The 27,357-nt window shown below is 34.4% G+C and overlaps 13 protein-coding genes across 13 annotated transcripts, besides 45 other annotated features; 8 read left to right on the top strand and 5 right to left on the bottom strand.

Moving 5' to 3' along the window:
• Positions 1–37: 37 nt before the first annotated feature.
• Positions 38–2,320, bottom strand: TA16870 (Tpr-related protein family member, putative; the record flags this gene model as incomplete). The annotated part of the gene is made up of 1 exon (XM_948662.1): positions 38–2,320. The coding sequence occupies one exon, from the start codon at positions 2,318–2,320 to the stop codon at positions 38–40; it is 2,283 nt and encodes a 760-aa protein (XP_953755.1).
• Positions 242–301: a sequence feature (9 probable transmembrane helices predicted for TA16870 by TMHMM2.0 at aa 47-69, 90-112, 122-144, 151-173, 188-210, 273-295, 604-626, 647-669 and 674-693).
• Positions 314–382: a sequence feature (9 probable transmembrane helices predicted for TA16870 by TMHMM2.0 at aa 47-69, 90-112, 122-144, 151-173, 188-210, 273-295, 604-626, 647-669 and 674-693).
• Positions 443–511: a sequence feature (9 probable transmembrane helices predicted for TA16870 by TMHMM2.0 at aa 47-69, 90-112, 122-144, 151-173, 188-210, 273-295, 604-626, 647-669 and 674-693).
• Positions 1,436–1,504: a sequence feature (9 probable transmembrane helices predicted for TA16870 by TMHMM2.0 at aa 47-69, 90-112, 122-144, 151-173, 188-210, 273-295, 604-626, 647-669 and 674-693).
• Positions 1,691–1,759: a sequence feature (9 probable transmembrane helices predicted for TA16870 by TMHMM2.0 at aa 47-69, 90-112, 122-144, 151-173, 188-210, 273-295, 604-626, 647-669 and 674-693).
• Positions 1,802–1,870: a sequence feature (9 probable transmembrane helices predicted for TA16870 by TMHMM2.0 at aa 47-69, 90-112, 122-144, 151-173, 188-210, 273-295, 604-626, 647-669 and 674-693).
• Positions 1,889–1,957: a sequence feature (9 probable transmembrane helices predicted for TA16870 by TMHMM2.0 at aa 47-69, 90-112, 122-144, 151-173, 188-210, 273-295, 604-626, 647-669 and 674-693).
• Positions 1,985–2,053: a sequence feature (9 probable transmembrane helices predicted for TA16870 by TMHMM2.0 at aa 47-69, 90-112, 122-144, 151-173, 188-210, 273-295, 604-626, 647-669 and 674-693).
• Positions 2,114–2,182: a sequence feature (9 probable transmembrane helices predicted for TA16870 by TMHMM2.0 at aa 47-69, 90-112, 122-144, 151-173, 188-210, 273-295, 604-626, 647-669 and 674-693).
• A 134-nt stretch (positions 2,321–2,454) lies between the features above and the next one.
• TA16875 (Tpr-related protein family member, putative) lies at positions 2,455–3,789 on the bottom strand (the record flags this gene model as incomplete). Its single annotated transcript, XM_948661.1, has 1 exon — positions 2,455–3,789. One exon carries the CDS (start codon positions 3,787–3,789, stop codon positions 2,455–2,457), a length of 1,335 nt encoding a protein of 444 aa, XP_953754.1.
• Positions 2,536–2,604: a sequence feature (11 probable transmembrane helices predicted for TA16875 by TMHMM2.0 at aa 10-32, 52-74, 89-111, 118-140, 155-173, 180-202, 222-244, 257-279, 328-350, 370-392 and 396-418).
• Positions 2,614–2,682: a sequence feature (11 probable transmembrane helices predicted for TA16875 by TMHMM2.0 at aa 10-32, 52-74, 89-111, 118-140, 155-173, 180-202, 222-244, 257-279, 328-350, 370-392 and 396-418).
• Positions 2,740–2,808: a sequence feature (11 probable transmembrane helices predicted for TA16875 by TMHMM2.0 at aa 10-32, 52-74, 89-111, 118-140, 155-173, 180-202, 222-244, 257-279, 328-350, 370-392 and 396-418).
• Positions 2,953–3,021: a sequence feature (11 probable transmembrane helices predicted for TA16875 by TMHMM2.0 at aa 10-32, 52-74, 89-111, 118-140, 155-173, 180-202, 222-244, 257-279, 328-350, 370-392 and 396-418).
• Positions 3,058–3,126: a sequence feature (11 probable transmembrane helices predicted for TA16875 by TMHMM2.0 at aa 10-32, 52-74, 89-111, 118-140, 155-173, 180-202, 222-244, 257-279, 328-350, 370-392 and 396-418).
• Positions 3,184–3,252: a sequence feature (11 probable transmembrane helices predicted for TA16875 by TMHMM2.0 at aa 10-32, 52-74, 89-111, 118-140, 155-173, 180-202, 222-244, 257-279, 328-350, 370-392 and 396-418).
• Positions 3,271–3,327: a sequence feature (11 probable transmembrane helices predicted for TA16875 by TMHMM2.0 at aa 10-32, 52-74, 89-111, 118-140, 155-173, 180-202, 222-244, 257-279, 328-350, 370-392 and 396-418).
• Positions 3,370–3,438: a sequence feature (11 probable transmembrane helices predicted for TA16875 by TMHMM2.0 at aa 10-32, 52-74, 89-111, 118-140, 155-173, 180-202, 222-244, 257-279, 328-350, 370-392 and 396-418).
• Positions 3,457–3,525: a sequence feature (11 probable transmembrane helices predicted for TA16875 by TMHMM2.0 at aa 10-32, 52-74, 89-111, 118-140, 155-173, 180-202, 222-244, 257-279, 328-350, 370-392 and 396-418).
• Positions 3,568–3,636: a sequence feature (11 probable transmembrane helices predicted for TA16875 by TMHMM2.0 at aa 10-32, 52-74, 89-111, 118-140, 155-173, 180-202, 222-244, 257-279, 328-350, 370-392 and 396-418).
• Positions 3,694–3,762: a sequence feature (11 probable transmembrane helices predicted for TA16875 by TMHMM2.0 at aa 10-32, 52-74, 89-111, 118-140, 155-173, 180-202, 222-244, 257-279, 328-350, 370-392 and 396-418).
• A 255-nt stretch (positions 3,790–4,044) lies between the features above and the next one.
• On the bottom strand, positions 4,045–5,484 carry TA16880 (uncharacterized protein; the record flags this gene model as incomplete). The annotated part of the gene is made up of 3 exons (XM_948660.1): positions 4,045–4,383; positions 4,447–4,602; positions 4,675–5,484. 3 exons carry the CDS (start codon positions 5,482–5,484, stop codon positions 4,045–4,047), a joined length of 1,305 nt encoding a protein of 434 aa, XP_953753.1.
• Positions 5,320–5,484: a sequence feature (Signal anchor predicted for TA16880 by SignalP 2.0 HMM (Signal peptide probability 0.002, signal anchor probability 0.903) with cleavage site probability 0.001 between residues 55 and 56).
• Positions 5,326–5,394: a sequence feature (1 probable transmembrane helix predicted for TA16880 by TMHMM2.0 at aa 31-53).
• Positions 5,485–5,745: 261 nt separating the features above from the next.
• On the top strand, positions 5,746–6,691 carry TA16885 (60S ribosomal protein L10e, putative; the record flags this gene model as incomplete). The annotated part of the gene is made up of 5 exons (XM_948659.1): positions 5,746–5,954; positions 6,029–6,119; positions 6,189–6,320; positions 6,379–6,540; positions 6,608–6,691. 5 exons carry the CDS (start codon positions 5,746–5,748, stop codon positions 6,689–6,691), a joined length of 678 nt encoding a protein of 225 aa, XP_953752.1.
• Positions 6,692–7,093: 402 nt separating this feature from the next.
• Positions 7,094–9,216, top strand: TA16890 (arginyl-tRNA synthetase, putative; the record flags this gene model as incomplete). The annotated part of the gene is made up of 6 exons (XM_948658.1): positions 7,094–7,255; positions 7,331–7,583; positions 7,650–8,407; positions 8,447–8,696; positions 8,741–8,917; positions 8,948–9,216. The coding sequence occupies 6 exons, from the start codon at positions 7,094–7,096 to the stop codon at positions 9,214–9,216; spliced, it is 1,869 nt and encodes a 622-aa protein (XP_953751.1).
• Positions 9,217–9,367: 151 nt separating this feature from the next.
• Positions 9,368–9,490: a sequence feature (Signal anchor predicted for TA16895 by SignalP 2.0 HMM (Signal peptide probability 0.022, signal anchor probability 0.834) with cleavage site probability 0.006 between residues 41 and 42).
• TA16895 (Tpr-related protein family member, putative) lies at positions 9,368–11,101 on the top strand (the record flags this gene model as incomplete). Its single annotated transcript, XM_948657.1, has 1 exon — positions 9,368–11,101. One exon carries the CDS (start codon positions 9,368–9,370, stop codon positions 11,099–11,101), a length of 1,734 nt encoding a protein of 577 aa, XP_953750.1.
• Positions 9,425–9,484: a sequence feature (11 probable transmembrane helices predicted for TA16895 by TMHMM2.0 at aa 20-39, 221-243, 253-275, 282-304, 319-341, 353-375, 379-401, 406-428, 453-475, 496-515 and 525-547).
• Positions 10,028–10,096: a sequence feature (11 probable transmembrane helices predicted for TA16895 by TMHMM2.0 at aa 20-39, 221-243, 253-275, 282-304, 319-341, 353-375, 379-401, 406-428, 453-475, 496-515 and 525-547).
• Positions 10,124–10,192: a sequence feature (11 probable transmembrane helices predicted for TA16895 by TMHMM2.0 at aa 20-39, 221-243, 253-275, 282-304, 319-341, 353-375, 379-401, 406-428, 453-475, 496-515 and 525-547).
• Positions 10,211–10,279: a sequence feature (11 probable transmembrane helices predicted for TA16895 by TMHMM2.0 at aa 20-39, 221-243, 253-275, 282-304, 319-341, 353-375, 379-401, 406-428, 453-475, 496-515 and 525-547).
• Positions 10,322–10,390: a sequence feature (11 probable transmembrane helices predicted for TA16895 by TMHMM2.0 at aa 20-39, 221-243, 253-275, 282-304, 319-341, 353-375, 379-401, 406-428, 453-475, 496-515 and 525-547).
• Positions 10,424–10,492: a sequence feature (11 probable transmembrane helices predicted for TA16895 by TMHMM2.0 at aa 20-39, 221-243, 253-275, 282-304, 319-341, 353-375, 379-401, 406-428, 453-475, 496-515 and 525-547).
• Positions 10,502–10,570: a sequence feature (11 probable transmembrane helices predicted for TA16895 by TMHMM2.0 at aa 20-39, 221-243, 253-275, 282-304, 319-341, 353-375, 379-401, 406-428, 453-475, 496-515 and 525-547).
• Positions 10,583–10,651: a sequence feature (11 probable transmembrane helices predicted for TA16895 by TMHMM2.0 at aa 20-39, 221-243, 253-275, 282-304, 319-341, 353-375, 379-401, 406-428, 453-475, 496-515 and 525-547).
• Positions 10,724–10,792: a sequence feature (11 probable transmembrane helices predicted for TA16895 by TMHMM2.0 at aa 20-39, 221-243, 253-275, 282-304, 319-341, 353-375, 379-401, 406-428, 453-475, 496-515 and 525-547).
• Positions 10,853–10,912: a sequence feature (11 probable transmembrane helices predicted for TA16895 by TMHMM2.0 at aa 20-39, 221-243, 253-275, 282-304, 319-341, 353-375, 379-401, 406-428, 453-475, 496-515 and 525-547).
• Positions 10,940–11,008: a sequence feature (11 probable transmembrane helices predicted for TA16895 by TMHMM2.0 at aa 20-39, 221-243, 253-275, 282-304, 319-341, 353-375, 379-401, 406-428, 453-475, 496-515 and 525-547).
• A 108-nt stretch (positions 11,102–11,209) lies between the features above and the next one.
• On the top strand, positions 11,210–13,405 carry TA16900 (Tpr-related protein family member, putative; the record flags this gene model as incomplete). The annotated part of the gene is made up of 1 exon (XM_948656.1): positions 11,210–13,405. One exon carries the CDS (start codon positions 11,210–11,212, stop codon positions 13,403–13,405), a length of 2,196 nt encoding a protein of 731 aa, XP_953749.1.
• Positions 11,243–11,311: a sequence feature (10 probable transmembrane helices predicted for TA16900 by TMHMM2.0 at aa 12-34, 364-386, 393-415, 420-442, 455-477, 497-519, 526-548, 582-604, 625-644 and 654-676).
• Positions 12,299–12,367: a sequence feature (10 probable transmembrane helices predicted for TA16900 by TMHMM2.0 at aa 12-34, 364-386, 393-415, 420-442, 455-477, 497-519, 526-548, 582-604, 625-644 and 654-676).
• Positions 12,386–12,454: a sequence feature (10 probable transmembrane helices predicted for TA16900 by TMHMM2.0 at aa 12-34, 364-386, 393-415, 420-442, 455-477, 497-519, 526-548, 582-604, 625-644 and 654-676).
• Positions 12,467–12,535: a sequence feature (10 probable transmembrane helices predicted for TA16900 by TMHMM2.0 at aa 12-34, 364-386, 393-415, 420-442, 455-477, 497-519, 526-548, 582-604, 625-644 and 654-676).
• Positions 12,572–12,640: a sequence feature (10 probable transmembrane helices predicted for TA16900 by TMHMM2.0 at aa 12-34, 364-386, 393-415, 420-442, 455-477, 497-519, 526-548, 582-604, 625-644 and 654-676).
• Positions 12,698–12,766: a sequence feature (10 probable transmembrane helices predicted for TA16900 by TMHMM2.0 at aa 12-34, 364-386, 393-415, 420-442, 455-477, 497-519, 526-548, 582-604, 625-644 and 654-676).
• Positions 12,785–12,853: a sequence feature (10 probable transmembrane helices predicted for TA16900 by TMHMM2.0 at aa 12-34, 364-386, 393-415, 420-442, 455-477, 497-519, 526-548, 582-604, 625-644 and 654-676).
• Positions 12,953–13,021: a sequence feature (10 probable transmembrane helices predicted for TA16900 by TMHMM2.0 at aa 12-34, 364-386, 393-415, 420-442, 455-477, 497-519, 526-548, 582-604, 625-644 and 654-676).
• Positions 13,082–13,141: a sequence feature (10 probable transmembrane helices predicted for TA16900 by TMHMM2.0 at aa 12-34, 364-386, 393-415, 420-442, 455-477, 497-519, 526-548, 582-604, 625-644 and 654-676).
• Positions 13,169–13,237: a sequence feature (10 probable transmembrane helices predicted for TA16900 by TMHMM2.0 at aa 12-34, 364-386, 393-415, 420-442, 455-477, 497-519, 526-548, 582-604, 625-644 and 654-676).
• Positions 13,406–13,437: 32 nt separating the features above from the next.
• On the bottom strand, positions 13,438–14,674 carry TA16905 (uncharacterized protein; the record flags this gene model as incomplete). Its single annotated transcript, XM_948655.1, has 2 exons — positions 13,438–13,658; positions 13,720–14,674. The coding sequence occupies 2 exons, from the start codon at positions 14,672–14,674 to the stop codon at positions 13,438–13,440; spliced, it is 1,176 nt and encodes a 391-aa protein (XP_953748.1).
• Positions 14,594–14,662: a sequence feature (1 probable transmembrane helix predicted for TA16905 by TMHMM2.0 at aa 5-27).
• Positions 14,675–14,972: 298 nt separating the features above from the next.
• TA16910 (uncharacterized protein) lies at positions 14,973–16,260 on the top strand (the record flags this gene model as incomplete). The annotated part of the gene is made up of 2 exons (XM_948654.1): positions 14,973–15,082; positions 15,138–16,260. The coding sequence occupies 2 exons, from the start codon at positions 14,973–14,975 to the stop codon at positions 16,258–16,260; spliced, it is 1,233 nt and encodes a 410-aa protein (XP_953747.1).
• A 54-nt stretch (positions 16,261–16,314) lies between these two features.
• TA16915 (uncharacterized protein) lies at positions 16,315–18,038 on the bottom strand (the record flags this gene model as incomplete). The annotated part of the gene is made up of 3 exons (XM_948653.1): positions 16,315–16,630; positions 16,695–17,653; positions 17,844–18,038. The coding sequence occupies 3 exons, from the start codon at positions 18,036–18,038 to the stop codon at positions 16,315–16,317; spliced, it is 1,470 nt and encodes a 489-aa protein (XP_953746.1).
• A 637-nt stretch (positions 18,039–18,675) lies between these two features.
• Positions 18,676–20,194, top strand: TA16920 (protein kinase, putative; the record flags this gene model as incomplete). The annotated part of the gene is made up of 5 exons (XM_948652.1): positions 18,676–18,738; positions 18,824–19,035; positions 19,122–19,669; positions 19,735–19,845; positions 19,908–20,194. 5 exons carry the CDS (start codon positions 18,676–18,678, stop codon positions 20,192–20,194), a joined length of 1,221 nt encoding a protein of 406 aa, XP_953745.1.
• Positions 20,195–20,351: 157 nt separating this feature from the next.
• TA16925 (uncharacterized protein) lies at positions 20,352–25,865 on the top strand (the record flags this gene model as incomplete). Its single annotated transcript, XM_948651.1, has 5 exons — positions 20,352–24,146; positions 24,202–24,652; positions 24,711–25,063; positions 25,096–25,220; positions 25,322–25,865. 5 exons carry the CDS (start codon positions 20,352–20,354, stop codon positions 25,863–25,865), a joined length of 5,268 nt encoding a protein of 1,755 aa, XP_953744.1.
• A 99-nt stretch (positions 25,866–25,964) lies between these two features.
• TA16930 (uncharacterized protein) lies at positions 25,965–27,278 on the top strand (the record flags this gene model as incomplete). The annotated part of the gene is made up of 1 exon (XM_948650.1): positions 25,965–27,278. One exon carries the CDS (start codon positions 25,965–25,967, stop codon positions 27,276–27,278), a length of 1,314 nt encoding a protein of 437 aa, XP_953743.1.
• Between the last annotated feature and the right edge of the window lie 79 nt (positions 27,279–27,357).

Raw genomic sequence — 27,357 nt, 5'->3', positions numbered from 1 at the left:
ATCTACACAGTTATATACCCCTACATACTTTTATATACTATTTAATATAAATGTGTAAGGGGGTATATAAATGTGTAAAACTAAAGAAAACTTGTAAATCAGTTGTAAACACGTCTAGTAGCAGTTTGTTTGTATTTTTGCTTGACATCTTAAGCCAGTAGCAAAATGCATTCCAGGACGTCATGCCCTCGGTTGGCCAATGGTTTGGATCGTGTCGTTTATACTCAATAACGTAACCTTTAGAATAAAATGCTGGCAACACCATTAGGAATGCACCAATTAGCTGCATTGGTAATAGAACTTGGTCATCACTGCCAATACCAGAAAATCCCAATGCTAACATAAATTCATGACACATATAATATACTATGGTTAGAAATGTAGACATTTTGGGTTGATTAATAATAGAACGGGATAGTTTGGAATCTCTATGATGAAGTGAATATAGGAATATAATTTCAAGTATGATTTGAAGTGGAATAAATATATCAAAAGCATTCCAACACCAAACCAGTGGATTAGATTCCCACTTCCAAACCTTACCACCATAGTAACAACAGTGAGTAGTTTTGTGTTTATCGTGGAATTCCTTTTCATAGTACTTGACAGCTGCAAGAGTAACATCGCCGTTGAGTGTAGTACTAGTTCCACCGATGTTGAGGCTACCGGTTGCTGTGAGACCACCTTTAAGAGTAACAGCAGCACCGCTGAGTGTGAGACTTTGATCTGTAGGAGTTCCATCAGAGTTAGTTATTATTACAGTACCAGAAGCCTCGATGGTAGTACCAGTGAGGGTTCCTTCGAGTTTGATAGTGTCACCTGTTTTGAGAGTATTGTTATTATCGGTGGTGATAGCTTCGCCATTTTTGGTAAGAGTCAGTTCATTGCTACTGAGTTGTCCAGAGAGAGTTAGATCTTCGCCAGTATCACCTTTGAGATTAGTGAGATTACTTATGGATTTGGAAGCGGTGGTAGTGAGTGTGGCAGTGGCCCTAAGATCAGTACTGCCACTACTTGGAGTTATTGCGATGTTAGTCTGTTCAAGATTGAATTTGACAGTGACACTACCGCTGTCTCTAAGAGTGATTCGAGTATCTGGAGTATACTCTAGAGTAGCACTAGTACCACTATTACCACTGAGCTGGAGGATAGCTTTGGTGATATTATTACCAGATTCTTCGACTTTGAGTTTGGCTGTAGTGTATATGGTAGGATCACCTGCTGGACAATTGCATTCTGGATAAGGTGGCTTAGTTTCATCACCTTTTTTACACTGTTTTTTGTGATAGTGTCCCCAGGTACCCATATTTACAAATGGATTAAGTGTTGGATCTATGAGTGGTAGTATTTTGATGATTACAGGTGGAACAGCAGTTAGGATTTGTATCACAATATCTACCTTATCAATGAGATAGAATGGCACAGTCATACCTGGTGCAATAGCCGGATAGATAGTATATATTAGACCCATACCAACGAGGACCATAAGACTTGGAGGTACTAAGTGTAACCAGTAACCATAAGACTTCTTACGGCCACAACCACCTGCATGGCTATCATCAAAGTTTTGTCCTATAGAGTATGTCAGCTCAGTAGCTGGAGCAGAATTAGGTTCGACTTTGAGTATTTGGCAAATTCTCTGATTTGGATCTGATGGAAATTTATCCATAGCTTCCTTATCTCTGTAATAGGCATAGGTCCACAGTAAAGCTGTAGTGAATGAGATTAGGATTGCTACCCAAATGTCAATGTGGACTATTAGGAAATCCGAATCATATTTCCTTCTATTACCAAACATGAGTGTTGCCAGATAGTGTATAATTGAGGTCACAGCTGGAAATGAGTTTTCACCAGCAAGATAGTATGGGAAATACTGAAACTCCATAGCATATAGCAGTACCATGTTAATGCCGAAAATGAATCCAGAGACTGAAATGACCCAATAATAAGCCGTTAAACGACCTTGATCACCACCACTCAAATATACAAACAACAATATGACATAGGTTATGAAGTCAGACCACATACAAACAATTGATGAGTAACAAACAATAGAATCCATGGTATTCTTCTCTGAACTGCCGAATTTCATTTGTTTTCTAACAAAATCCATTATATTACCAAGTGTCATACTAGGAAGACACCAGAGTTCCAGAGCACCAGCAATTGTCCTGACGAATACACCAAATAAATTCTCAGGCAGTTTAAATCTAATGAGCGCATATGGAGCAGAACTGTATGCAAGCCTAATGTTAAGCATCATAGACAGTCCAGCAAAAGTATATGCTGCACACTTAACTGGTTCGTCACCAAAACCCATTGTTTAGATTTATATAGTGACTGAACTATTCCAGGTGTTGTTATTACTATATTACAGAAATATTACTTAAAATCACAATATCCATCAGAACAAACATCAAACTTTATCATAATAAAAAAATCAGGGTTCAATTGTTAGTATCCATATATATACCACATTCCATCCGTGGGCCAATGATCAGGATCATGACTCTTATACTCTATAATGTAACCCTCTGAATAAAAGGCTAAGAAGACCATAAGAAATGCACCAACATACTGTGCTGGAAGAACAACATATGTGGCTCCATTATTACCAATGATACCTGGAAATCCCAATGCAAGTAATATTTCATGACACATATAAAATACAATAGATAATGCAGTAGACATTTTGGGTTGGTTAACAATAGATCTAGATATTTTGGAATCTCTATAATGAAGAGAATATATAAAGATGATAGCGAGTGCGATCTTGAGAGGAATCAAGATATCAAAGAAGTGCCAGATCCAACCGTAAACATCAACGTGATCAGAGCAAGTTTGTCCTGCTCCGTGTGTGGGTCCTAGACCTTCGTACGTGGTCCAGCCATAGAAACCATTCTTAGAATTATTTTGTCCATGCCATACGTAATGTTGAGGAGACCAAGGCTTTGCATGCTCCCTGAGGATGGCAACAATTACAGGTGGAACAGCTGTTGCTATCAGAAGAACCATTTCAATCTTGTCAATGAGATAGAATGGTACAATCATTCCAGGTGCAATACCAGGATAAATAGCATATACGAGACCCATACCAACAATCACCATTGCAATGGGTGAAACTATTTGCCAGTAAGGATTTACAGTACCGCCCGGTGGTGGCGTATAGTCGTAGAATGCGACTGTCCATAGAATAGCTCCTACGAAGGAGATTATTATTGCTACCGATATGTCAATCATTACTATTAGGAAGTCAGAATTCCACTTCCTTCGATTACCAAAAATGAGTGTAGTGATGTAGTGTATTAGTGACGTGACCATGGGAAACGAGTTTTCACCAGCCATATAGACAGGTATATACTGCCAGTCCACAGCGTAAACCAATGGATTACTTAAACCGAACACAAATCCAGAAACTGCAATGACAAAGTAATAACCAGTTAGATGACCAGTATCACCACCGCCACGATATGCATAGAGTAGAATTACAAATGTTAAGCAATTCAACCACTGAACAATTATAGATTGCCAATTATAACCCCAATCTTTTTCAGTTTTACCACTATAAGCATGTATTCGGAGCTGGTCCATTAAGTTAACAATGACGAAACCTGGAAGACACCAAAGCTCAAGTGCACTTGCCATCCTCCTAACAAATACACTGAATAGATTCTCTGGTAACCTAAATCTAATAAGTGCATATGGTGCTGAACTATATGCCAGACGAATATTAAGCATCATACCAAGACCAGCAAAAATATAGGCTGACTTCTTCAAATCTTCAGACATTGTTGCGATTTAGTTATAGTATAAGGACTATTCCAGTTGGAACCTTAGTGTTATATTGGATGACTATTACCAGAGGTATTCCAGTTCGTGGGTGTTATTACTATATTACAAATATTACTTAAAATCACATTATCCATCAGAACAAACATTAAACTATCATAGTATTTATACTATATATACTTACTATATTATAAATGTTAAATACTTAAAATGACAAGTCTATATAAAATATACCTATATGGATTTTGTATAAAATTAAGCGCGGGCCTTAAGAGGGAACTTGACGTATGAATAAAAGTTCCTGCGGCATACTGGGCACTTGTCGTTGCGGAGACTGTAAAGGCACCGGGAACAAAAGGACCCGTGGCCACAAGGTAAAAGAACAGTGTCCATGTCATTTGCAATGCAAATAAGACACTCCTTGTCCTTGACGTCACCCATGCCGAACATATCTCTGGGTTCCTGCGGACTAATGTATTCGCCGCAGAAAACCACCTGCTTTACCACCTTGGGGGATATCTTAGGGCTCTTAACAAATGGAATTATCAAATCAGTGGGTTTCTTGAACCTGACTATAGTTATCTCAGCATACCCCTAAACATAAATAAGTTGTCGTATTTATAATTTTATTCCTATATAAGTGAGTAATTATAGTACCTGATGACTTTCGACATCACCCTCAGCAAAAACTCTAGGTTCCTGAGTCCTTGGAGTGTATAGGACAATAACCAAAGGAACCCGGTTCTGAAACAACTCTTCATGAGATGTTAAGCATTTCCATATAGGAATGAGCTTACCATCAACTTCTACAAACTAAAACAAATATACAACACTGTATATATATACAAACTAGGTATACAGGTATATATCTAAAGTAGAAAGTACCTTTTTCCATGGTTTAATTGAGCACTCAATTTTACTTCCTGAATTGAAGCAAATTGGGTCAGATGAACAAAAATTCTCCTCGTTACAGAGCAATGAGATGTCTCCAGAAACCTTGTAAGAGTCGAAAACGTCTACAGGCTGATCTAGTAACAACTCGCATTGTTCGTTATAGAAGGGTATTAAAAGTCTTCTAAGCATTTTTTTTGCCTTGTTTAGGACTGTGTCGTTGAGAATGGAGAGTCCGAAAGTGTCCTTCTTGGGAATCCTTGGAACAATAGCAGAGCAAACAATGTCAACTGGAACTCCCCAGTGGGCACTCACAAACGTAGTCTTGGTGCAATCGAAGCTAAAATTTATTGAATAATCTTCATCCTCGGTGTTTTTCTCTGTTTTAGATTTTTTTGGACTACTAGCTGAGTTTTCTGTGGCAGATATCAGTTTAACTGAATTGGAATTAAGTGAAAGTGGCATATGTATTCTGGGAATTGGAACCGATTTAAATTTTCTTTTAAATTTTAAAATTTGTCTAAAGTGCATAAAGTATAAATTTAAAATTTCCGATGTGTATTCAGCCATTCCGCTCAAATGTATGGCCTTTGGGTTCGCTTGGAGTTGCTTTGCGATGTGCCAAATTGACTTGTATTCTGAGAGTAGGAGAAACAGTCGAAAGAACACAAGAAGTAGCCCCAAAACGATAAACAAATTAGATGAACCATAGCTCTGTAGAGCTCCGGTCCTTCCACAGATAAATCTGCTATTTGCTAAGTTCCTATAGAAATACCAGTCGAACTCATTTAGAAAGTTGTACATTCCCACTTCTCACAGGATCCTATTAATTTCCTTCTATTAAAATATGCATGACAAATATTATTTAATTTATTATTATATAATAATTATACTACAATTATATTTAAATATATTATAAATTGATATGTTATGACTATCGGGCAATGCTAACGGTATTTTTTAATTTTGTAATATATCTCTAAAATAATTTAATTATAATTATTTTTTAATTTATTTTATTTTAATTTATTTTAATTAACATAAATTTGTGGTTTAAATAATCCAATGGCTATATCGAAGCGAAGGAATCCTCTTCATACATCAATTTGTAAGAAGGATGGTAAAAAGAAGATAAAATTAGTTGAAAATATAAGAGAAACATTGGAAAATTTTATTAAAAAAAATGATAACTCAACTTTTGTATATTTAATCTCTTTAAACAATCAGAGGAACTCACCTCTCAAAACACTTAGATCCTTATTACTTCCCGGGAGGTACTGTCCTGTTATCATATTTACTATAACTACATATTGTTATATTTAAATTATTTTATAATAATTGGATTTAGAGTGTTTTATGGCAAAAATAAGGTAATGCGTATAGCATTTGGTACAAAACCTGAAGACGAAATACATGACAACATACACAAAATTTCAAAGGTAACAATTTTATTTAATTCTTTAGAAAATACTAATATATTGTAATATTTATTTAAATGTTTGACGTAGAATATAAATGGAGAAACGGCTGTTTTAATAACTAGTGAGGACCCAGAGGTGGTAATTAAGAAGGTGAAGGAATATAAAGTTAGAGATTTTTCTAAAGCCGGTAATATAGCTACTGATACAATTGTACTCAAGGTACATTTTTTATTTTGCTAAAATTTAATAAATTAAAACGTAACTTAAATGTTTTTAGGTTGATGGAAAAGAGTTTGATGAGATTCCAGGCAGTATGGAGCCTCAGTTTCGACAACTAGGGATGCCAACAGCACTAAATATGGGTAAAATTATACTAATGGGCGATTTTACACTATGTGAAAAGGATAAGCCACTAACGCCAAATCAAACTCATCTCCTGGTACTTTTTCGAACTATTTACTGTTTTCAATATTTTATTAAAATGATTGATTATAATTTTATTTTAGAAATTATTTGGGATAAGAATGTCGTTATTTGAAGCAAACGTACTTGGATTCTGGAATGATGGCCATTACAAGCAGTTGGCCTAATTCCCAACATTATACACATTTTCCTATACAAACACAAATAATATAGTTTTTATTTTTATGATATGTATAATATTTATAGTATTTATCAATTTTTGTAATGCATTCAATGGAAATGTTAACAGTTCACTACAGTTCACCAATTTGGAAAATATCGTAATTTTCTATCCATCGTTACTATTATTTTATGTATATTATAGTTCTGAATATAGTGTTTTATTATAGGTAAAAAGAGGGATACTGAAAGTATGCGATTTGCAATCTAAAAATATACTTGATAAATGTAAACGACCATTAGTAAGTGATCTTCCATGCCAATTTGCTTAGTTTTTACAATATTAATCTTATGTACAAAATTTATTTAATAAATTTAGTGGAAAATTTTTATTTAGGTTTTTGTATCCGATGAAGATGGAGAGTTTGATTTACACACTAAAATCGCCAGAACCATCTCCGACATTCTTAACCTTAATCTTGACAAAACTAATGAAAGGTATATTACATACAAATATTTTGAACTATAATATATATAATCGCTGGGGAAATTGTAGATTTACAGTTTTAAAGGTGGATTCCATTATTCCCTTTATTCAAATAACATAATTTCTTTATATAATATTGTTTTGTAGATTATCATACGAGATTAAGAAAGAATTAAGTACAGTGGGAGGATGCAAGATAACACATGACACATTAAACATTAAACTCAGAGATCAATACATCATAGATCAACTGAATGTAATGTCAGAAAGTGACCGGTTGAACGTTGGGAAGCTGACCGATGAAACTGTTCTAGTCGACTACTTTAGCCCAAACGTAGGCAAAAACTTACATATGGGTCACATAAGGTCACTAGGATTAGGGCAAGCTATTTCTAATCTTCTAGATTTTTCAGGTTATATTTATTTTACACTTGATAAAGTTAAAACTTAGCTATGAGCTGTGCTTAATTTCATTTTAGGCAGTAAAGTGATTCGTCGAAACCATGTGGGTGATTTCGGACTTCAAAGTGGGATAATAATGCGTTATATTATTGAATATGACACCAGGGCAATGGAAGCGCTGAACCCAGCGACTTGTAACCGTTCCTTTATGAGGGAATTATTTCGATACCAACAAATTGGGTTCTCTCCCCTCGAGTACAGCTACGAGTACAACACCAAGAATTTAACCCTTTCATTTCCTTTATTCGCCTACGGACTCGTAGTCGATACTATTGACGACTACTACAAACTCGCCTTTGAGAAGTTCTCTTCAGACCAAGAGTTCGCACGGAGAGCTAAAATTGAAACTTATTTGCTCCAAAATGAAAAGAGTTTCGCAAATCCACAGTGGGAAAATGTTAATCATATATCTCTTGTACAGTATAATGACATTCTCGACTATTATTATATAAAGGGTCTCAAAAATATTCCTGAAAGTTTATACAAGAATGTAACAAATAGGCTTATTGAAGAGTTAATAAAGGAAAAAAAGGTTGATCAAAATGACAAAGAAGTCGTTTATACTATTTCCAAATCCTCAAAACAGCATAATAAACCTGATAATTCAGATAACGTTGAGGTTAAAAAGGAGGATAAAACTGTGTTGAGGACTAGGGAAGGAAGTTTGACATACATGGCTACGGATTTAGGAGCTTTATCGCATAGAATTGGTTGGAACAAGCCTGACAGGATTATTTATGTTACTGAAAATAATCAAAAGTCTCATTTTCAAAAGGTTTATTTTATATTTAATGTAAATATATAGTAAACTCAGTTATATACTATAATATACGTTCAGCTGTATAAAATTGCGAAAAAATTGAATATTTTGAAGACGTGTAAGATGGAACACGTTGGATTTGGGCAGATAGGACTTGAAGGTACTGGGAAGATCCGGTCTAGAACTGGAAATACCTGTACTATTAAGGACATCACTAAGCAAGTTGTTGAACTAGTAACTGAGAAATTTGTTAAGCGGGGTGATTATTTACGACTTAAGCATCCTATTGCGGCCAGAAAAATAGGTATTTTTATACCTAATTTATATATATTAATATTTTGTTTTTAGGTGTTGGATCTATATTATTTAGTGATTTAAGTGTGGAACCGAAATCGGGTTACAATTTTTCTATAGAACGTTTAATGAATCAGGGATATAACTTACTAATCGCAATTCTTTATTCATATGTTCGTAGTAAATCTATTCTTGAGCGTTGTGAATCATTACCTCAAATTCCTTCCAATGGTATAAATAAACTATAACATGTATTTTTAGAGTTCCGAAATGAGTACGAACGTAAATTGGGAATGTTGTTGTTAGGATTTGAGAATATGATAGCTGCTTCCATATCAATGAGAGAGCCTCACAGGGTGTGTAAATATCTCACAAATTTGTCAAAAGGCTTTAACCAGTTTTACGAAAAAACTCCTGTAATTGTGGATGATAAGGTAAATTCACTTTCTTATAAGTTGGTTAAAATGACTTCAAAAGCAATAGAAATCGGTCTCGATATTTTAAATATACAAACTGTTAAACAATTATAATATAGTAAGTATATATAGTATAAATATCATAACGTTAATGTTTGTTCTCATGGATACCGTGATTTTAATTAATATTTCTGTAATATAGAACTACCCGTTGGTATCCCTACGGGATTATAGAATACCACCAGTTAATTGGTTATCGCAATAAATGGCAAAGTGTCCTTACTGTGATCGTCAGGCTTCTCTTGGCGTCGATAAATGTGGATTACTTATAACTGCCTATATTCTTGCTGGACTTGCTATGATGCTTAATATTCGACTTGCATATAGTTCAGCACCATACGCACTCATTAGATTTAGATTACCCGAGAATCTCTTCAGTGTATTTGTTAGAAGAATGGCAAGTGCACTTGAACTCTGGTGTCTCCCCAGTATGCTATTGGGAAACCTAATGGACCTAATTCAGAAACTCGGGTTTTACCCCCAAAACCTTAAAAATGCAGCTGGTGGAAATGATAGTGATGGGCTCCGAGGAAAGGCTGGCAACCTCAATACTCAAGCCAGTACACTAGCCAGTGAACTAAATGATGATCATGCTCAAGCTCTTGTCAACAAACTGAAAGAGGCCGCAAGTAATGATAGTGGTAAGGGTCTTAAACAGTTACTCGGAGATCTTAAAAGTGCTAGTGGTACCGAAGTTGTTGAGAAGGCCAATGCCGTCAAAGACAAGTATGAAGCTGTTGAACGAGAATACTACAAAGTGAAAAATGATGATAAGGCTAGTAAAGGTGGTAACTTTGGCCAAGTTACAACTGCATTCGAAGCACTTCAGAAACTATATACCGATGCTGTATGTCCTGAAAAGTTCTACTGGATAGTAGTTCCTTCAATTGTCTGTCAGTGGTTAAATTTTCTAACGTATGTAATACTTCTCTATGTATACGTTTTTGGTGGTGATCAGGGCCATCTAACTACATTTTATTTTGTGATCGCAATATCTGGAGTTGTATTTGGAATTAATATGACCTTGGTTTATTCTGTTGACTTTAATTATATACCTGTCTATATTGCTGGTGAAAACTCATTTCCAATTGTAACGTCATTCATGCATTATCTCACAACTCTCATGTTTGGCAATCGGAGGAAATGGAATAGCGACTTCATTGTAGTCTGTGTGGACATTGGGGTAGCAATAATAATATCATTTGTGGCAGCTGTGGTTTGGACATGGGCCTACAAATGTAGTAATGGTCAGGAAAAGAAGTGGTGGCATATTTATGCATTTGGATTCTCTGGAGGTTTTAGTTCAGAAGTTATCTCTCCCGCTTTAATGGTAATTGTTGGTATGGGTCTTGTTTATGCTATATATCCTGGTATTGCGCCCGGTATGATTGTACCATTTTATCTAGTTGATAAGATTGAAATGGTTCTCCTCATTGCTACATTCTTTCCACCCGTGATTGTTGCCATGCTGAGAAGAACTGCTGGATTTGGTGATCCTCAGTCTCCAATGTGTGGATGGAAAAAACCTACAGTAGATTGGATGCCGGATAAAGACGGTCGATTCTGGCATGCTTTTGATCTGCTTATGGTTATCAAGATCACTCTAGCAGTTGTTTTTATATATTCACTTCATTACAGAGATTCTTCACTTGCTAGATCCATCATTAATCAACCTAAAATGTCCACTGCACTATCCATTATATTTTATATGTGTCATGAAATATTACTTGCTATAGGATTTCCAGGTGTCATAGGTAATAATGGAGGGGACTATGTATTAATACCCCAATACATAGGAGCGCTATTTATGATATTCCTTGCATTTTACAGTGAAGGATACATTATAGAATATAAAAGTCATGATCCTGATCATTGGCCCACGGATGGAATGTGGTATTTATATGGATACTACCAATTGAACCCTGATTTTTTATTATGATAAAGTTTAATGTTTGTTCTGATGGATACCGTGATTTTAATTAATATTTCTGTAATATAGTAAAACTCCTTTTACTACTAAAGTAGTTAGTTCTGGTTATCGCAATAAATGGCTGGAGACGACCCAATTAAGATTGTGAATTATACCTTTGCTGGTCTTGCTATGATGCTCAACATTAGGCTTGTTTACAGTGCTTCTCCATATGCACTAATGAGATTCAAACTTCCAGAGAATCTCTTCAGTGTGTTCGTTAGGGTTATGGCAAGTGCTCTCGAACTTTGGTGTCTCCCCAGTATGGTCATTGGTAATATTATTGACATTTTCGATAAATACATTAGTGATCCTCATGAACGAAGAAGATTTAGTGATGCTCATAAGTATGATGTCAAAGACAGTTCTCTAGGTGATGGACTTAAAGATAAAGCAGAAGAATTGCAGGCTGCGGCCAAAGTACTCCAAACCAAGGCTGAGAGTGTTGGTGGACTTAGTGGACTTACTACTCCAGCCGGACAACTATCCAATGGAGCTGGACTGCTAGCCACTAATCCTGGTCAGGCTTCTGAAATAATAAACAACTTCAACCAATTGGAAACTCAATACAACGGACTAGTTGGTGAGAAGGCTAAGGTCAAATCTGAATTTGAAGCTGTCGAACATATATACAACCGAATGCTCAATGTCACTAAGGCCGGTAAACTTCAAAATCAAGTTGGTGATCAAGTTGGTAGTAGTCCTGGTGAACAAAAGATTTGGCATCACGCCAATCTATTATATGCTAAAGCAAACGCACTAGCCAATGCCAGTGGACTTAACCCAGCTCAAGGTGATGATGCTCAAAAACAAAAACTTAAAGCCGAACTAAGGGAACTTGCCACCGCACTTGCTAATGCCGTAGGAGCCGATCACCAAGCTCAAGGTTCTCTCCAAAAGGCCCTATCTGATCTCTCTAGTGCTAATGATTCCAATATTGTTGAAAAGGCCATTACTGTAATCAATAAGTACAAAGATGTTACTGAAAAATACAATGCTGTTACCGATAAAGAAGGTAAATATCGAAGTGTTCTTGTTAGTAGTGCTGATGAATTTACAACCAAATACACCCCAGTTAAATCTCAATTCGGCCAACTCAAAGAAAAGTTCGACGCCGCTAAGTGTAGGGCTATTACTCCTATTTTTGACAAAGAGTGGATTAGATATATATCCATATTTTGGTCTTGGTCCAATTTTGTCACATTCGTCATTTTGTTTTTCGTGTTTATTCCTGGTGACGAGGGTCACGTCACTGTTTTTTACTGGGTTATTGCAGCATCTGGATTTGTGTTTGGAATTAACATGGTTATGGTTTATGCTATGGAATATGAGTATTTCCCATGGTATATTGCTGGCGAAAACTCCTTTCCAATTATTACTTCATTCATGCATTATGTAAGTACTTTGATGTTTGGTAATAGGAGGAAATGGAATTCTGACTATATTGTAGTACTTGTTGATATGGTGATATCACTAGCAATATCGTTGATAGCCGCCTCTCTATGGACATATTGCTATGTTAAGCCATCAACACATGAATACTTTGGACCAAGTGATATTAATCCTGCAATAGTTTCACCAGTTTTAATGGTTCTTGTCGGTATGGGTCTAGTCTACACAATATATCCTGCTATAGCTCCTGGTATGATCGTGCCATTCTATCTCATTGATAAGATTGAGATGGTACTCCTTATTCTGACCACATTTCCACCTCTCATATTTGCAACCCTTAGAAAGTTGTATGGGTTTCAGGATCCTGCTCAACCAATGTGTGGATGGTCTAATCCTACAGTATTTTGGAAAACAGATGCAGATGGTCGATTTTGGCATGCTTTTGACATATTAATGCCACTTCAAATATCTCTAGCATTTATATTTATATACTCACTTCACTACAGAGATTCTCATATATCAAGATCCATCATTAATCAACCCAAAATGTCTACTGCACTCTCTATTATATTTTATATGTGCCATGAGATTATGTTGGCGTTAGGGTTCCCAGGTATGATAGGTAACAACGGGGGTGACCAAATTATGCTTCCAATTCAATTGATTGGTGCATTCCTTATGGTACTTCTGGCATTCTATAGCATAGGTTATATAACAGAATACAAGCGGCATGATCCCAGTCAGTGGCCGACCGAGGGCATGACCAAGTGGAATGCCATGTGTTACTGGTTAAAGATGGCGAGCAAAATTACAAATAAAAATTTCAAACAATTGTTTACAAATGATTTATGGAAATATTTAGATATATTTTACTTCAATTAGTCGTATTAGATAGTGTGATGTGGTGTAGTATATTAATCAAGTTTACTCAGCTCATCAGACTCCTTAATGAAGCGTCTTACTTGACGAGGCGTCATGTCGTCCACTAGATTCGGCTTGTTCTGATCCGTAAGCTCAGGTAACTCAAACTTAGAAAGGTCAAAATTCAAGTCATACTTCCTAAAGTAGTGCCAGTTGTACATCCAACCATGAACAGTCTCCAAGGGTAAAGTCTTAGGAGGTTTTATTTCTCCCTCTAAAATCAATAAAATATTATGTATTAATAGTATAATTTGTGTAAAAGTAATTAAAAATACCGGTGGATATGTTTAGCTTATAATTCTTCTGATGAGTGGGAGGAGGAGTAATGTGAGTAAGTTTCATAGTAATTTGAAGAGCGGAGTCCTTATATATACATTTAACGTCCCTGAGGTCAATGTGAGAAAAGGGTCTGTATGCCCTTTGTATTCGGGAAAGCTGTTTCCTCTTCTTAGGGTCCCTTTTAGAACCAAACGTCGCCCTCTCCCATTGATTGACAATAGTGTTTTTGGGGAAGTTTATTAATATCAGAGGTGGCTTCACTAAATCATTATCCACATCAGCGTAGCCATAATCCGGCTTTTCCATACGGTTAAACAGATCATTGTAAGTGCTGTGGTATGAAAATTTATGAGGTTTCTCCCATTCTGCATTCTCAAAAGTAGTGTAATACTCGTCTAACTCACTTGGTTCAGTAGTATCACTAGGTAGTATAGTACAATCTTGTGTATAAGCGTCGGGGTAGTCATTTTGAGAATAATTTAAAAATACAGTGAAATCACGTACATTGAGGCCTGGAGCCCAAACGCTTATAGTCAAATATGGAATCCCTTCCCTCAGGAGCATCTTAGTAGGATTAAAGGGAGCTGGAATCTCAAACCTTTTGAAGCCTGCGTCCGGCTCTGTGCTGTTCACGTCGACCCTTTTCACCTTTTTAACCTTCTTGTCAACGCCGGGAAAGTTCCTCTTAGTCTCCTCCCGCATCTCAGCCTCCCACTCGTCACCAGTCTGAGTGCGTCCGTCCTTCGTATAGAAGCATTCATACGATATCATTGTACGTCCGAATAAGCCGACATCCTCGGGTACACATACACCGGTTCTGCTTACCACATTCAAGCCTTTTCTTTTGTTATGTGTGAAAAAAGTATTATGTGTATTAATGTAAGATAAACTAATTGAGTAGACGGATAAGATTATTGAAAAAAGCACATAATTATATAAAAAAATGATCATAACTTGTGGAATCTACATTAGTATGAGAAATATTGTAAAAAGTTGAAAAATACAGTACACAATTCATGGAAGGCTTATGATACAAATTATGTAGTTAATACACAACAATAATTCAGCATTATTTAAAATTTAAATATTTATATAATGAATAATAATTAATAGTTTAACACCACTATTTGAATTCTATAATTTACTTTACTAAATATCGCGTAATAAATTATATATTTAATTCTGTAACATAAATGAATGTTTTGTAAAGTACAATTCTTCATAAGTAAGAATTATGTAAATTTAGTAAATGAATGGATTAACCAAGTTTTCAAATGTTCCCAGTACAAAATGGCTCCATTTTAACTTTGTCACTTCAATTTATAATCTATACACTAAGAACAATACACAGCCAACCGGGTATTTCCTATCTATTAAAAGATTTAATTAATGACTTTCTTTATTATTTTTTTAGAGAATTACCAAATCCTGACCATAAATCAGTATTTAAATCTGATGAAAAAAAGAAAAATGATCATATATACCACTTGCCAGGCCGTTTAATATGTCATTTAAACAAGCATAAAGAATCTTTATTGCGTAATGACCACTATGATGATGTTACCAAGTGGGCCTACTATGGGCTCTTTTCAGTTGTTATACATAATTGGAACAGTATACATAAAAGAGAGAAGTTGGCTTTAATTAACTCAATTGTTAAGATAATAAGGTCAATTTCAAATAACCGAACGGAAATCAACGTCAATGACCATAATTTGAATAATTACAGAGAATCGCTTATAATATTTTTAAAGTTCATTTTACTCTCTGACTCAAACACTTTGTCGAAAATTAATGGCAAAAGATTCTATTCCCATGATTATATTAGCAATTGGAAATATTTGCATGACTTTCTTAACGAATGTGTTTATGATTTGAACAGTTTTAACGGAGTGGGAAACGGAATATTCATGGAGTTAATAAATGAATATAACTATGCAAAGGATTTCTCAAAACTTCTCTCCATAATATATTGGGTCAAATCCCTTAAAATCGTTGATAATCAGCTGGAACCCGCCTCCAAAGCAGTGTTGAGCAGGTTTAAATCAGTGTACACTGAAGAGTGTGATTTAAGGGATGTTATTAACATATCATATTACGCAACTAAAATTGACCCTAAGTTGTTATCTGACGGGTTTCTTTCCCATTGTTTATTCAAAAGGTTTGGTAATAAATTTTACCAGTTGAATGTAATTGACTGTTATCACCTCCTGTACTTCCTTAAAACGTATATTGATTCTGGTCTTAGTAATAAGTTAAATTGTCTATATTTACCGATGGCCTTCAATATTCTTGCTAATATACACGTTTACATTAATGGTGGTGAGCTGGACACACAAGAGTTGGAGGAATTATCAAGTAGTATATTCAATGGTAAAGTCGACTTGAGTAATCTATTTAAAGAACAAGTGAATGATAAAAAATATTACAAATTAAAGGTCATAAATGACTTGCTGAAAGAAATTTCAGAACACTTGGGAATTTTGGAACCCTTCTGCATTAAAGTACACAATGAAGTTTCTAATATTATAAACTAATTTTTTATATAATTAGCAATAAATTAACAATGTAATGTTATTAGAGAAATTAATCTATATAATTAGGTCAATGAGACCTTTGAGCCTTAGAAGAATTGTGTGTTGGTACAGCTCAAGGTTAATTTTGTTAGGAATCCGCTTCATCTCGGCAAGAACAGCCTCGTCTGTACACTCCTTGAGCCAGTGATTGTTGTCCAAAATGGTGATTAAAAACTCCAGTAACAGGTTCGTGTTGTTAATGTCCTTGTTAAGCTGAGTTGAGACGAATTTCAGCAAAGGCAAAATCGACTTCTCGTCCCGGTTTTTAACTGCAGTTGATAGCGTCCCTCTTACAATCAAGAGCTCAATTAAATTGTAAACATGTGCAGTCCTAAAAAATATAAAATATGTGGGAGTAATAAATAATTAAGAGTGAGTAACTGAGTAATAATTACGTCAGGGTAAGGGCTAAATCCATGGCGGCTTTATACTGGAAAGTCTTAACTAGGCGGTCTAGGAGTCCAAGCTTCATTGGCTTATATCCCATCACTTCCACACTATCTCTCACTGTGTCTACTCTAACTGTTTCCAAACCGTTCTGCACATAACTTCCAATATCGTTACCTGAGTCAAGTTTGTTGTTATAACGTATCAGCCAATCTGATGTGGATAAGCCTACGGCTAACACGTTATTATACTTAAAGTCAAATGAAGTGACTTCACCATCAAATCTATACATATGACTGACTTTCAGGCCATTATTGATGTCGCTGTATTTAACTGTCCCATCGAGTGATGACGTGATCAAAAGATTATCGTCGTCTGATAGAAAGGACCTCGTGATAGCCCTCAAGTGAGGGGAGACCGTCAACTCTAATTTTAAACCTGAGGAAATATCCCACACCTTAACTTGGTTTCCTGCTGTGGTAATAAGCCTAAAGCCTGAAGACGAGATAGATACATGTTCAACTGGGGAGTCCATTTCTAGCTTTGTAACTGGTTTTTCAGGTGTTCTAATATCATATACGCGTGCGATTTTGTCGTAGCATGCAGTGGCCCAAAGGTTGCAATCTCCTGGAACGGGAGTCAAGGAGCGTACTCTGTCTGTATGTCCGTCGAGTGTTAGTGAGCAGGTTTCCTGGGCAACGTCCCAGAGCTTAACGGCAGAGTCGTCACCTCCTGACAACAGACTCAGTTTATCGTACGAGAAGGAGTGGCAGTGACAAGCGCCTTCGTGGGCTCTGAAACGTCGAAGCAAGCTTTTCAACTCTAGTGCTACGACATCAACATTTCCAGAGTCGTCGGAAACGGCTGCGAGCTTCGAGTCAGAGCGGAAGGAAGCGCAGCGTACAAAGCTCTTGGAAGAGTTATAAGTATAACAAAACAGCTGTTCTTCATAGTCATAAAACTTAACCTAAGGCATCAATGAAGATGATTCCATAAAATTCTAGTTAATTTGAATAATTTAATTAAAATATCAAAATTTAAAAAAAGTTATTCAAATTTTTAAAAAAACAATAAATATTTATAAATTATTAAAATAAAATAAATAAAAATTTTTAAATAATAGATATAATTAGATAAAAAATAATTCTAAAAATTACTTTTGTTCCAAACGAAATAGAACAGAGATGGTCTGATTGAGAAAGGGAAAGGTTGGAGATGGTTGAGGATTCTTTGCCTTTGCCAACAACTTTTAACCATTTGAAGTAGCTTCTAAGGTTTTGGTCTTGATCGGTGGGCTCAGAAGCCGACTGTCTAAGACCTTCTACCGAGCGGACCCTGAAATATTCGCCCATGGTGGTCTAGTAAATCCGTTTACTATGTAAAATTTTCTAAAAAAGAGTTGCGATAATAATTTGATAAATTTACTTAGCATAATTAACAAAATTTTGAATATAACGTATTGTCAAATTCAGATCTAGGGCTGTACGGCGTTTAGTATTAAAGATATTTTATATGTATATTTTTAGTATTTTTCATGTATTTTTAATTATAATTAATTTTTTGTCCTAATTTTATTCTTTTTGTTGATTCACACCTTGTATAATCACCCCGGGTTATTACTGTAAATTGTCGGATTATAATTATCCTTTTAAGTGTATTTTTTAGTGCCTTTTAACACTCTGTATAATATTTAGACTATTTTGTTTTGTTTTTAATTCCATATAACTGCGTCTCTATTGCCTATTGCAATACATTCAAATTTTTAATGCCGAATCTCACTTTTTTGAAATATATTAACAAGAAATAACATAAATTACATTTAAACTTTTATATCATAATTTTTATGTTTAACATATAAATTCTTTTAAAATTTGTTAAAATAGCTTTATACAAATTGTTACAAGCTATTTAACCCTAAACCCTTTTTTAATAAACTAAATAATCGGGATTTATACTTAAATTAATGGATTCCCTTATTTTATAGCAATAATGGGATTCTTCTCGGCCAAATTCGAAAATGAATATACACTTGGAAAAAGGATATTCAACGGAGTTAGTTTTTATACAGCTATAAATCAATATTGGTAGATAAAATGGTTCATAGAATACAAATATGCAAGTTTATAATTGAGTTTAGGCAAAATTCCAAGTAAGAGAGTGTCGCGGAATAAAAGATGAACGAGATTACGTAGTTAAGATCTATGCCTCGGACCTCGAAGAGGTTAACACGATCCGTTATGAGTACCACCTCTTCGTAAAGAACAAAATCAACTCCATCCCTAACGTACTCAGACTCAAAGACTGTTTTTTCGATAAATATTACGTCTATTACGTAATTCAACGTTACTAGTATGTTTTTATTTATTCATCCTTTGATATGGTGATGGTTAATCCAAATTTACACAATCACATATTCATAACTAATGCTTTTTTAGTGGAAACGATTTGTTCCGGACTGTTATGAATGGTCATAAATACAGTGAATATGATTTATCGTGTTATTTTAGACAGTTGTTTCGATGTTTGTCAGCTCTACATGGAATGAATATTGTCCACAGGAGAATTAGCGGGAAAAACTTAGTATTCCTGGAGAAGGAAAATAAAACACTTGTGCTCAAAGGGACGAGATATATACTCAGTACACATGAATTCTCAAAGTTCAATGTCGTTGTTGAACACTCAATACAGTATCTGTCTCCAGAGATTATCTCACAAGAAACTAATCTACATAATATAATGAAGAGCGATGTTTGGGCATGCGGAGTCATACTCTATACGCTACTATTCGGGAATAATCTATTCCCTATTGAATTCCCGTACGAAAAGTATGCACAAAATATCGTAAAGTGTCGAATTAACTGGTTACATGACTCACCTCTACTCAAATCAAAACTCGCAGTTGACTTTTGTAAGTCTCTTCTAAAACAAAATCCAAGTGAACGATTTTCTGCAAAAGAAGCATTATTTCATCCATGGATTTCAGGTATAAATACAATATTGTTTATTATTATAAATTTTCCACTATTCGTGTGTTATAATTGTTTTTAGGAGATAAGATGTATTCACATAATACGGAATTGGCTTCGGATAGGTTTTATTCTGAGGTTAAAAATGCAATTGATGAACTCGATACATTAGATGAAAATACATCAAGACAATGTAATTATATATCATATTTTTATTTATAAATTATATACTGACAGTATAATAAATGAATGTAGATCGACATAAGTTTAATGATGAAAAACCATTGAACTCTTCTAGTCACTTGACGTTAAATAAAGTTTCCCCTGGACACACTTTTGGGACTGGAACTAGTGTAAGTTCCAGATCATCGAGACTGACAACAGCAGATTCGACAGTTAGGATACGCAATAAGTGCCTTCCATTTAATTTTCGCATCCCGTCCTTTAAATTTTTCAAATTCAAATCAAAACAACGAGATAAAAAACCACTTATGGAAAATCCCGTTGTCGATAAATATATCAAAGATGATGAGGCTGAATAAATCTAAATTTTTTACACAAAATATCTTTTACATGTTTTTGACCTAATATGTATTATATAAATTATTTCTGTAAATTATTTTATATTTTATAAAGAAAAATCACAAATAGTGATAGATCAGCAAATGTATGATATAATAATCGTAACAAATAATATGAATGAAGCCGGAAAATGATCAAACCACACCCCAAACACAAGTAAAAGCCTTTAATATCGAGGCATTTAACCTATTACAGTCAACATTTAGTAAACATATAAAGAAAAGAGAATTTGTAGATTCAAATCAGTCAGATTCCCACCAAATAGATCCATCAGATGAAAATAATGAAAATGTGGAATTAAATACAATATCAGAATTAATTTCCTCAGCTCTTTACGAGTTTTTGGACAATTTGCAAGCCAAAGTTAATTTTGACACATTTGACGTGGTACAAAAATCACTAGATTCCATCCAAAACAAACTAAAAGCTATAGAATATTCCAAATGGAATAGACCAATATCAAGTAGATATCGAAATGTGTACAATAGACTGCTCCAGAGAACAATAAAACCCCAATATACACCAAATACACATAATATATCGTTAGATTATGTGATCCTGTCGAGAAAGCTTACACACCTGATAAATATTTGGTCACACCAGAACTCAGTAGATGATAGTCTTGAAGACGATTCTACGTATATTGAGCCACCGCAAGTGACAGTTGTTAAGTTTGATAAGACAGGGGAGGTGATAATAACAGGAGGATCAGAAGGGATAATTAAACTTTGGGACGTTACAACGTGTAAACTAATTATGAGCCTTAAAAGGCATTCAGGACCAATTAACCATATTGATATACATCCAACAAATTCGTTCATTATCTCCTCAAATACAACGCTTTCTACAGAACAGTACAACTCTGAGATATACTTATGGGAGATTAACGTTAACTTTTACAGACCGCACAAAGTAATAAATAACGTCAATGATATTGTGTTTCTGAAGTTTGCAACTTCAACAGCCACCTGGGTGCCGAAAAACATAGAAGATATCTCGATGAAAGGAGTGGATTTCAATGATAGAAAGAATTGGGAGGCTAGTATAGAAAATACAATAATAATAAGTTTGGATAAAAATAATGTGTTAAAAGTGTATAGAATGAGAGACATGATTACGTCGTCGTCAGGAAATAACATATACAACGAAGTTGCGCCCAAGTACATAGTGGATTTGTTTAACCACGAAGTAACAGGGTGTGATATTAGCATTAACTTTTCAGACTCAAACTGTTTGGCTGCCCTGGGTATAAAACCCATGGAGTATAATAACAGTAGTAGTAGGAATGTAACCTTTAATTCAATAGTACATTGTATTAAAAATGATACGTTCCATGATAATAACTTCAATGTCAAGGGGAAATACAGAAATTTAACTGATAAAAACGGAGTAATTTTGTTGAAAATCCCAATTACACCATCTGATAATGATAATAGTGTGGATGATAGATGTGAATGTGATTCTAATATGAAGAATACATCAACATGTGTTAATATGTGTACTTTGTGTGGTAGAGTTAAATATAACAAAAGTAATATATTTGAAAATGATGTGGAAGAGAATGAGATGGAACCGAACCGATCAGGAATTATAAACAAGTTCCTGTGGGAGTCAGATCATAGTTCGTCAATTGAAAAGTATTTTAACACTGTTATTCCAGATTTCACATTCGTCAATGCGTCATTATTCGAGTCGTTTACATTTAATTTCCCAGTTATGCATTACCTCAAAAATTCAAGTAACTTGATCATGCCAGCATTTATTGGGAAAACGCCAGCATTTGTTAAGGAATCGGGAGATTTGGATAATTTGTTTGTAAACTTTTTGGGAAATGAATGCGGAATTTCACCACAAATAAGATTCTCAAACACCTCAATGGACTATGTAACAGCTTCAAAAGATAACAAGTTTTTCCTGTGGCAATATGAAAACGGTAAATTTGTACCAAAACAATTATATTCTGAAGATTTAAATTTTGATTTTGAAAATTATGTTTTAACGCTAGGGACTAATAACGCCACTAATACAATCACAGATAGTGTTAGTAGAACAAGTAGCGTTAATAGAACAGTTAATGATAAAAGCATGTATAATATCGTATCGCTGGAATGGTCATGTAATGACAAGTATGTGTGTATAGCAGATGAATTGATGAATAAGGAAGCTTGTGTGAATGGTTCAAGTGGAACAAATTCAGTTTTTAGAGTATCGTTTTTCACAGACTATGGGAAATTTATTGCCGAAAAAAGAGTCAAATTGCATGTTGTTAAAGTTAAATATAACCCAGTGAGCGAAGACCTGTGTATTATATTATGTCAACCATCCGATGTTATGGTGTATAACATCGCAACAAGAACGGTAATAAACACAATTTCGTTTGAAAATTCCGCGAGTTGGCTGGATATTCAGTGGCACCCGATGGGACACAAATTCGTTACTTGTGGAAAATATGGATCGTTATCGCTATTTTCAACTGACTCTCAAACTTTGATGGACAAAACCCCGAATTATCAGTTGACAGTGTCTGACTATAACTCACACATACAAAGTTACATTAACGCACCATACAGAGGATTTGAGCCTGAGAATTTAAGACTTAAAAGGTACTTTTCAAGTTTCTCAGACTCCCAAATTACCATGGAAGGAGATTCAACATATGAAATGATTACGAAGGCACTTTTTGGTGGGCCAGTTGCATTTCTGAATGAACAACTAAATACAGTACTGTTACACATCGGGGCAACAATTAGTAGATATCATAATGTATCATATGGAGTAACGAATGACGTTGATAATAATGGGCTGTTATATGGTGTAATGATGAGATTGGGAGGATTTGATGAGTATTTCAGATCACACAACACTGAAACTGATGTAAATTTACTGAGAATTGTAGACCAATTTCTTCATTTGTTGCAAAACTCTAATGATAAAAATGGTGAAAATAATAATGATGGCGTGGAATGTAGCATAGAAGATTGTATAGTATGTAAGAACTATGCCAACAAAGTTGAACAGCATAGTAATTACATTCTGTCGAAGGATTCTTACGTAACACTCAGGAGTGTGACTGACAAAAATGGAATAGTAATACTGTCATTACCTCCCTCACAAAGACCGAGCGAGTTCGTGGAAGCAATACAAATTGTACAGTCTGAAGATTTGCATACGCCAAGACGTTTTTCAAATACTGTGGCGACCACACAGCCACCTTCAGATTTACACTCAGTGGTTAATTCTACAAGTTCTGATGGTGTGTTAACAAGCGCTGGTCGTACAGTGACGATTGAGCCACAGGTGTTAGAGAGAGAAGAGGATGAAGAGGAATCAGAGGATTCTGACTACGAAGAATCACCAGAAGAATCAGATTCTGAGTCACATGAAAATGACGCGTCAGTAAGAAGATCAGTAAGAGCAAGCACAAGAAGAAGTTATGAAGTGGAAGAAGATAGTGAAAAGTATAGCCTAAGAGCAAAAAGAGGATTTAATGAGGATTCCTATAAGATTAAGGAGATAGATTCAGCCAAGAAATTGAGTAACACTATAGGGGCAATATCAATACTAAACCAGAATAAACCGGGAGAATTAGAAGAAGAAGAAATTGAGGAAAGATTTTGTATACTGTGTGGAATGAGTAGTGATGGATACTATACAAATTTGACTAGAAGTCAGACTCAGAAGTTCTCCACCACCCTGTTTAGTCAAGGGCATTCATTTAACCCGGGGTGTAAGTTTTATGAAAACACAATAGTAGGGCCTATGAACATCCACAGAAGATACCGGTCATACCTTGAGGATTATCATAACTTATCAAAACGTATTAATTCAAATGGTAATATATTTGCGCATTCAGCATGTATTATTACATCACAGGTCAAAATCGACCAATCGACAAAATTAATTAATTTCCCAGTGAGTTTTAGAAATTTAACACTATTTTATACTTAAATTATTCATAATATATTAGGAAATTCTTGTTACAAGTAGTTACGAAAAGTGTGGATTTTGTGATTCGAACTTCGCAACAGTACCATGTGTAGACTGTGGAAGGTTCTTCCATTACCCGTGTGCTGTAGCACAGTATAAGGGTCACATGAGATACGATAAGGATATGGAGATTGTAAACTATTTCGACCCTCTGCTTTGCAAAAGATATTTTTGTATAGACTGCGGAGTTAAGAGTGAAAATGGGAAACAGGACTATCTAACAAGTATATGTTTTTTGAAGCCAGATACAAGAGATTGGCTCACTAATAAATCAGATGTATTTGAGAATAAATTTAACGTCCAAGTGGGAGATTATATTGTTTTAACACCAGACTGTATATTTGAACGCTATAACACACATGTGCCCTGGATTACGCAACAATGGTTTCCAATTCTCGTTAAGGTTCTTGACAAATCATATGTTTTTACGGGTATTTTGGTTATATATTTAGTTATATATTTATAAATTTGGTTAATTGTGGAATTTAGATGATATGAGTGTGACTGGATGTATATTGGTTGAGTCCGTTTTTGGAGAACCTGGTCAATTTTGTGTATTTACAAGTCCAGAAATTATGTTAACACTACTTAGAGATTTTTTGATAAGTCCGTATAACTTATCAAGTGTGAAAGTTGGTTCAAAGGTTAAATGTAAAATAAATGGACAGATTATTGAAACTGAAGTAAAGAATGTAAAACAGACTCTTAATGGTTTAAATTTTAATATAAATGGTGAAATACCAGATGAAACTCTGGAATTAACCGAGTTAAAAAGAGTAATTGAAGATGTGTATAAAATCGGCCACAACTCTGTAAGCATATCATACGATAAGAAAATTAAGGTAAATTTATATTCGTTTACTGGTTAATTCAGTGGGTTGACTGTTGGAACTTGGATTTAAATGATGAAATCAAACCAAAGTTGGAAGAAGTTTTTGGTAAAATCAAGTCAAAAGGATTAAATCAAGAACATAAAGACAAGTTTTTGAACCTTATCCAGTAATTAATTTTATCTATCATAGTTAATAAAATTACAAAATAATAATTATTAAAATTACAAGATAATAATTATTAAAATTAAAATTATTATTAATGAGTAGAGATCCTAAATATGGAATATTCGAGTACGTAGAAGAATATGGATTGAGATCACATGAATGGGTATACGAATACTGGCGATATATACCAAGACCAATTAGCTTAAATGAAATTAGAGAAAAGCTGAGAAACGACTATTACAGAACTCCAAAAGGTGTTTGGGCTGAAATTAAACTCTTAATTTCAAACTGTATAAACTTCAACGAGACTTCGTCAAATTACTCGAAAATCGCTAGGGAAGTGGATGTAAACCTGGATAATCTGATGATAAATATGGCGAACGATTACAATTGGACAGTTATTTTTGAACACATTTGGCCCTTTATAAGGAATTTTGTAAAGCCAAGTGTGCAGCCTAGTAGCCAGCCACATCGAAAAAATGAAATAAATCAAGTGGAACAGGAGTTTGGGGAGTATAATGTTTCAAAGAGAAGGAAAGTTAATGTACAGGAACCAGTTAGAAGAAGTAGTAGAATTGTTCAAAAGGTAGAAAAACAAGTAGAAGAAGTAAAAGTGAGGAAGAAAACATTATATAATTTGAGATGACACTATTTTAAAAAATAATTTTTTATTAAACTAGATTTTTATATTTTTTAATGTTATTTTTATTATATTTAAAATGAATAAAAGGTTGTATAATAGAAAATGAGTGGTGAAATTGAGAACTCCACTGTAGTAGTAATCTTGGATCAAAAAGAAGATGAAATTGTAGGATTTGATTTTATTTCCTTTCCGGAAGCCAATATTGTATCTGGAATTTGGAATCTTACTCCAGGTTCACATTTTATGTACATTAAGAATAAAGAAAAAGGTAATATATTTAATTATAACAATTCTTCAGATGAATGTAGACTAGGAGAGTTTTTATACCTAAAAAAAGGTGAAATTAAAGTTTATAAGAGATCGCAAGTAGAAGAAGGTTCATTATTTGAGTTGGTGGAGGAATATTGTAATCAGAAATACAAGGAATCGATAGTTATGGGTCATTTGAGAGGTAAAATGTCTAAGATTCCTGAAAACCTATCGAATTTATGGGCAAATATCACGGATTGTATTAATCCAGAACTTATTCTAAGACTCAGACCGATCAATAAAGTTATTACAAACCAGCCTTTTCCAGCTAGTAAATCAGAAAACTCTGAAATACCGCCTGAAAACAACATAAACACTGATTTAAGAAGTGATTGTGAGTTAAGAAATTGTACAACAAGATTGGAACTCAGTGATAGTGAAGAAGACCCATCAAAAACACTAGAAGAATATAAAAATGTAGCAAGTAATTTATCGTCATTTAAAAGTAAAGTTGATGTAAACCTGATTAAAAGTAGTGATAAGAGTAATGGCTGTAGTTTTAATGACACAAAAAAGTCAGAGAATCATGTAGATGATAGTGTAGAAAAGGATTATGAATCAATATATTATTCAGATATACCAATGTGCAATGATAGAATAAGAAAAATGAAGGAAATAACACCAGAACAGCTAACGAAAATGCACATGGATACCAGCTATATCATAGATTCAATCAGTAACGATAATCGTTCAAATGGGTATAAAATGGCTGAATTTAATAATAAGTATTTGTATGTTCTGGGAGAGTTACAGTATAGCTTTCTGGTCTTCATTTTGTGCTTTAATTTTGAGAGTTTGGAACAGTACAAAAGACTTTTAAGAGCATTTTGTAACGCTGAGTCACTGTTAATTAATGACCAGGAATTGACTAGAAATTTTCTAAGAACCCTCAGATTTCAAATAGAAATCTGGGACGAACAACATGATGTGTACCAAAAGGATAATTTCTTGACCCATCACCTGTGCAATTTACGCGAAATAATGATTGATAACAGTGATAAATTAAAAACTTGCTTAGATCACTTTAAACTGTTGGAAGACTCTTTCAAACTAAAATTTGGAATCTCACTCAATGATTTGAACACAATACACTCCAATATAATATAATCACAATATTATACACTATTTGTACAACAAATACAATATTATTTTAATTATCTTACACCATTTTATATTATTATGCAAT

This window comes from Theileria annulata, chromosome 1, assembly GCF_000003225.4.
Source record: "Theileria annulata chromosome 1, complete sequence, *** SEQUENCING IN PROGRESS ***".
In the NCBI taxonomy this organism is placed as follows: Eukaryota; Apicomplexa; class Aconoidasida; order Piroplasmida; family Theileriidae; genus Theileria; species Theileria annulata.
Note: the sequence above shows the minus strand (reverse complement) of the source record. Positions and strands in the feature narration are given on the sequence as shown.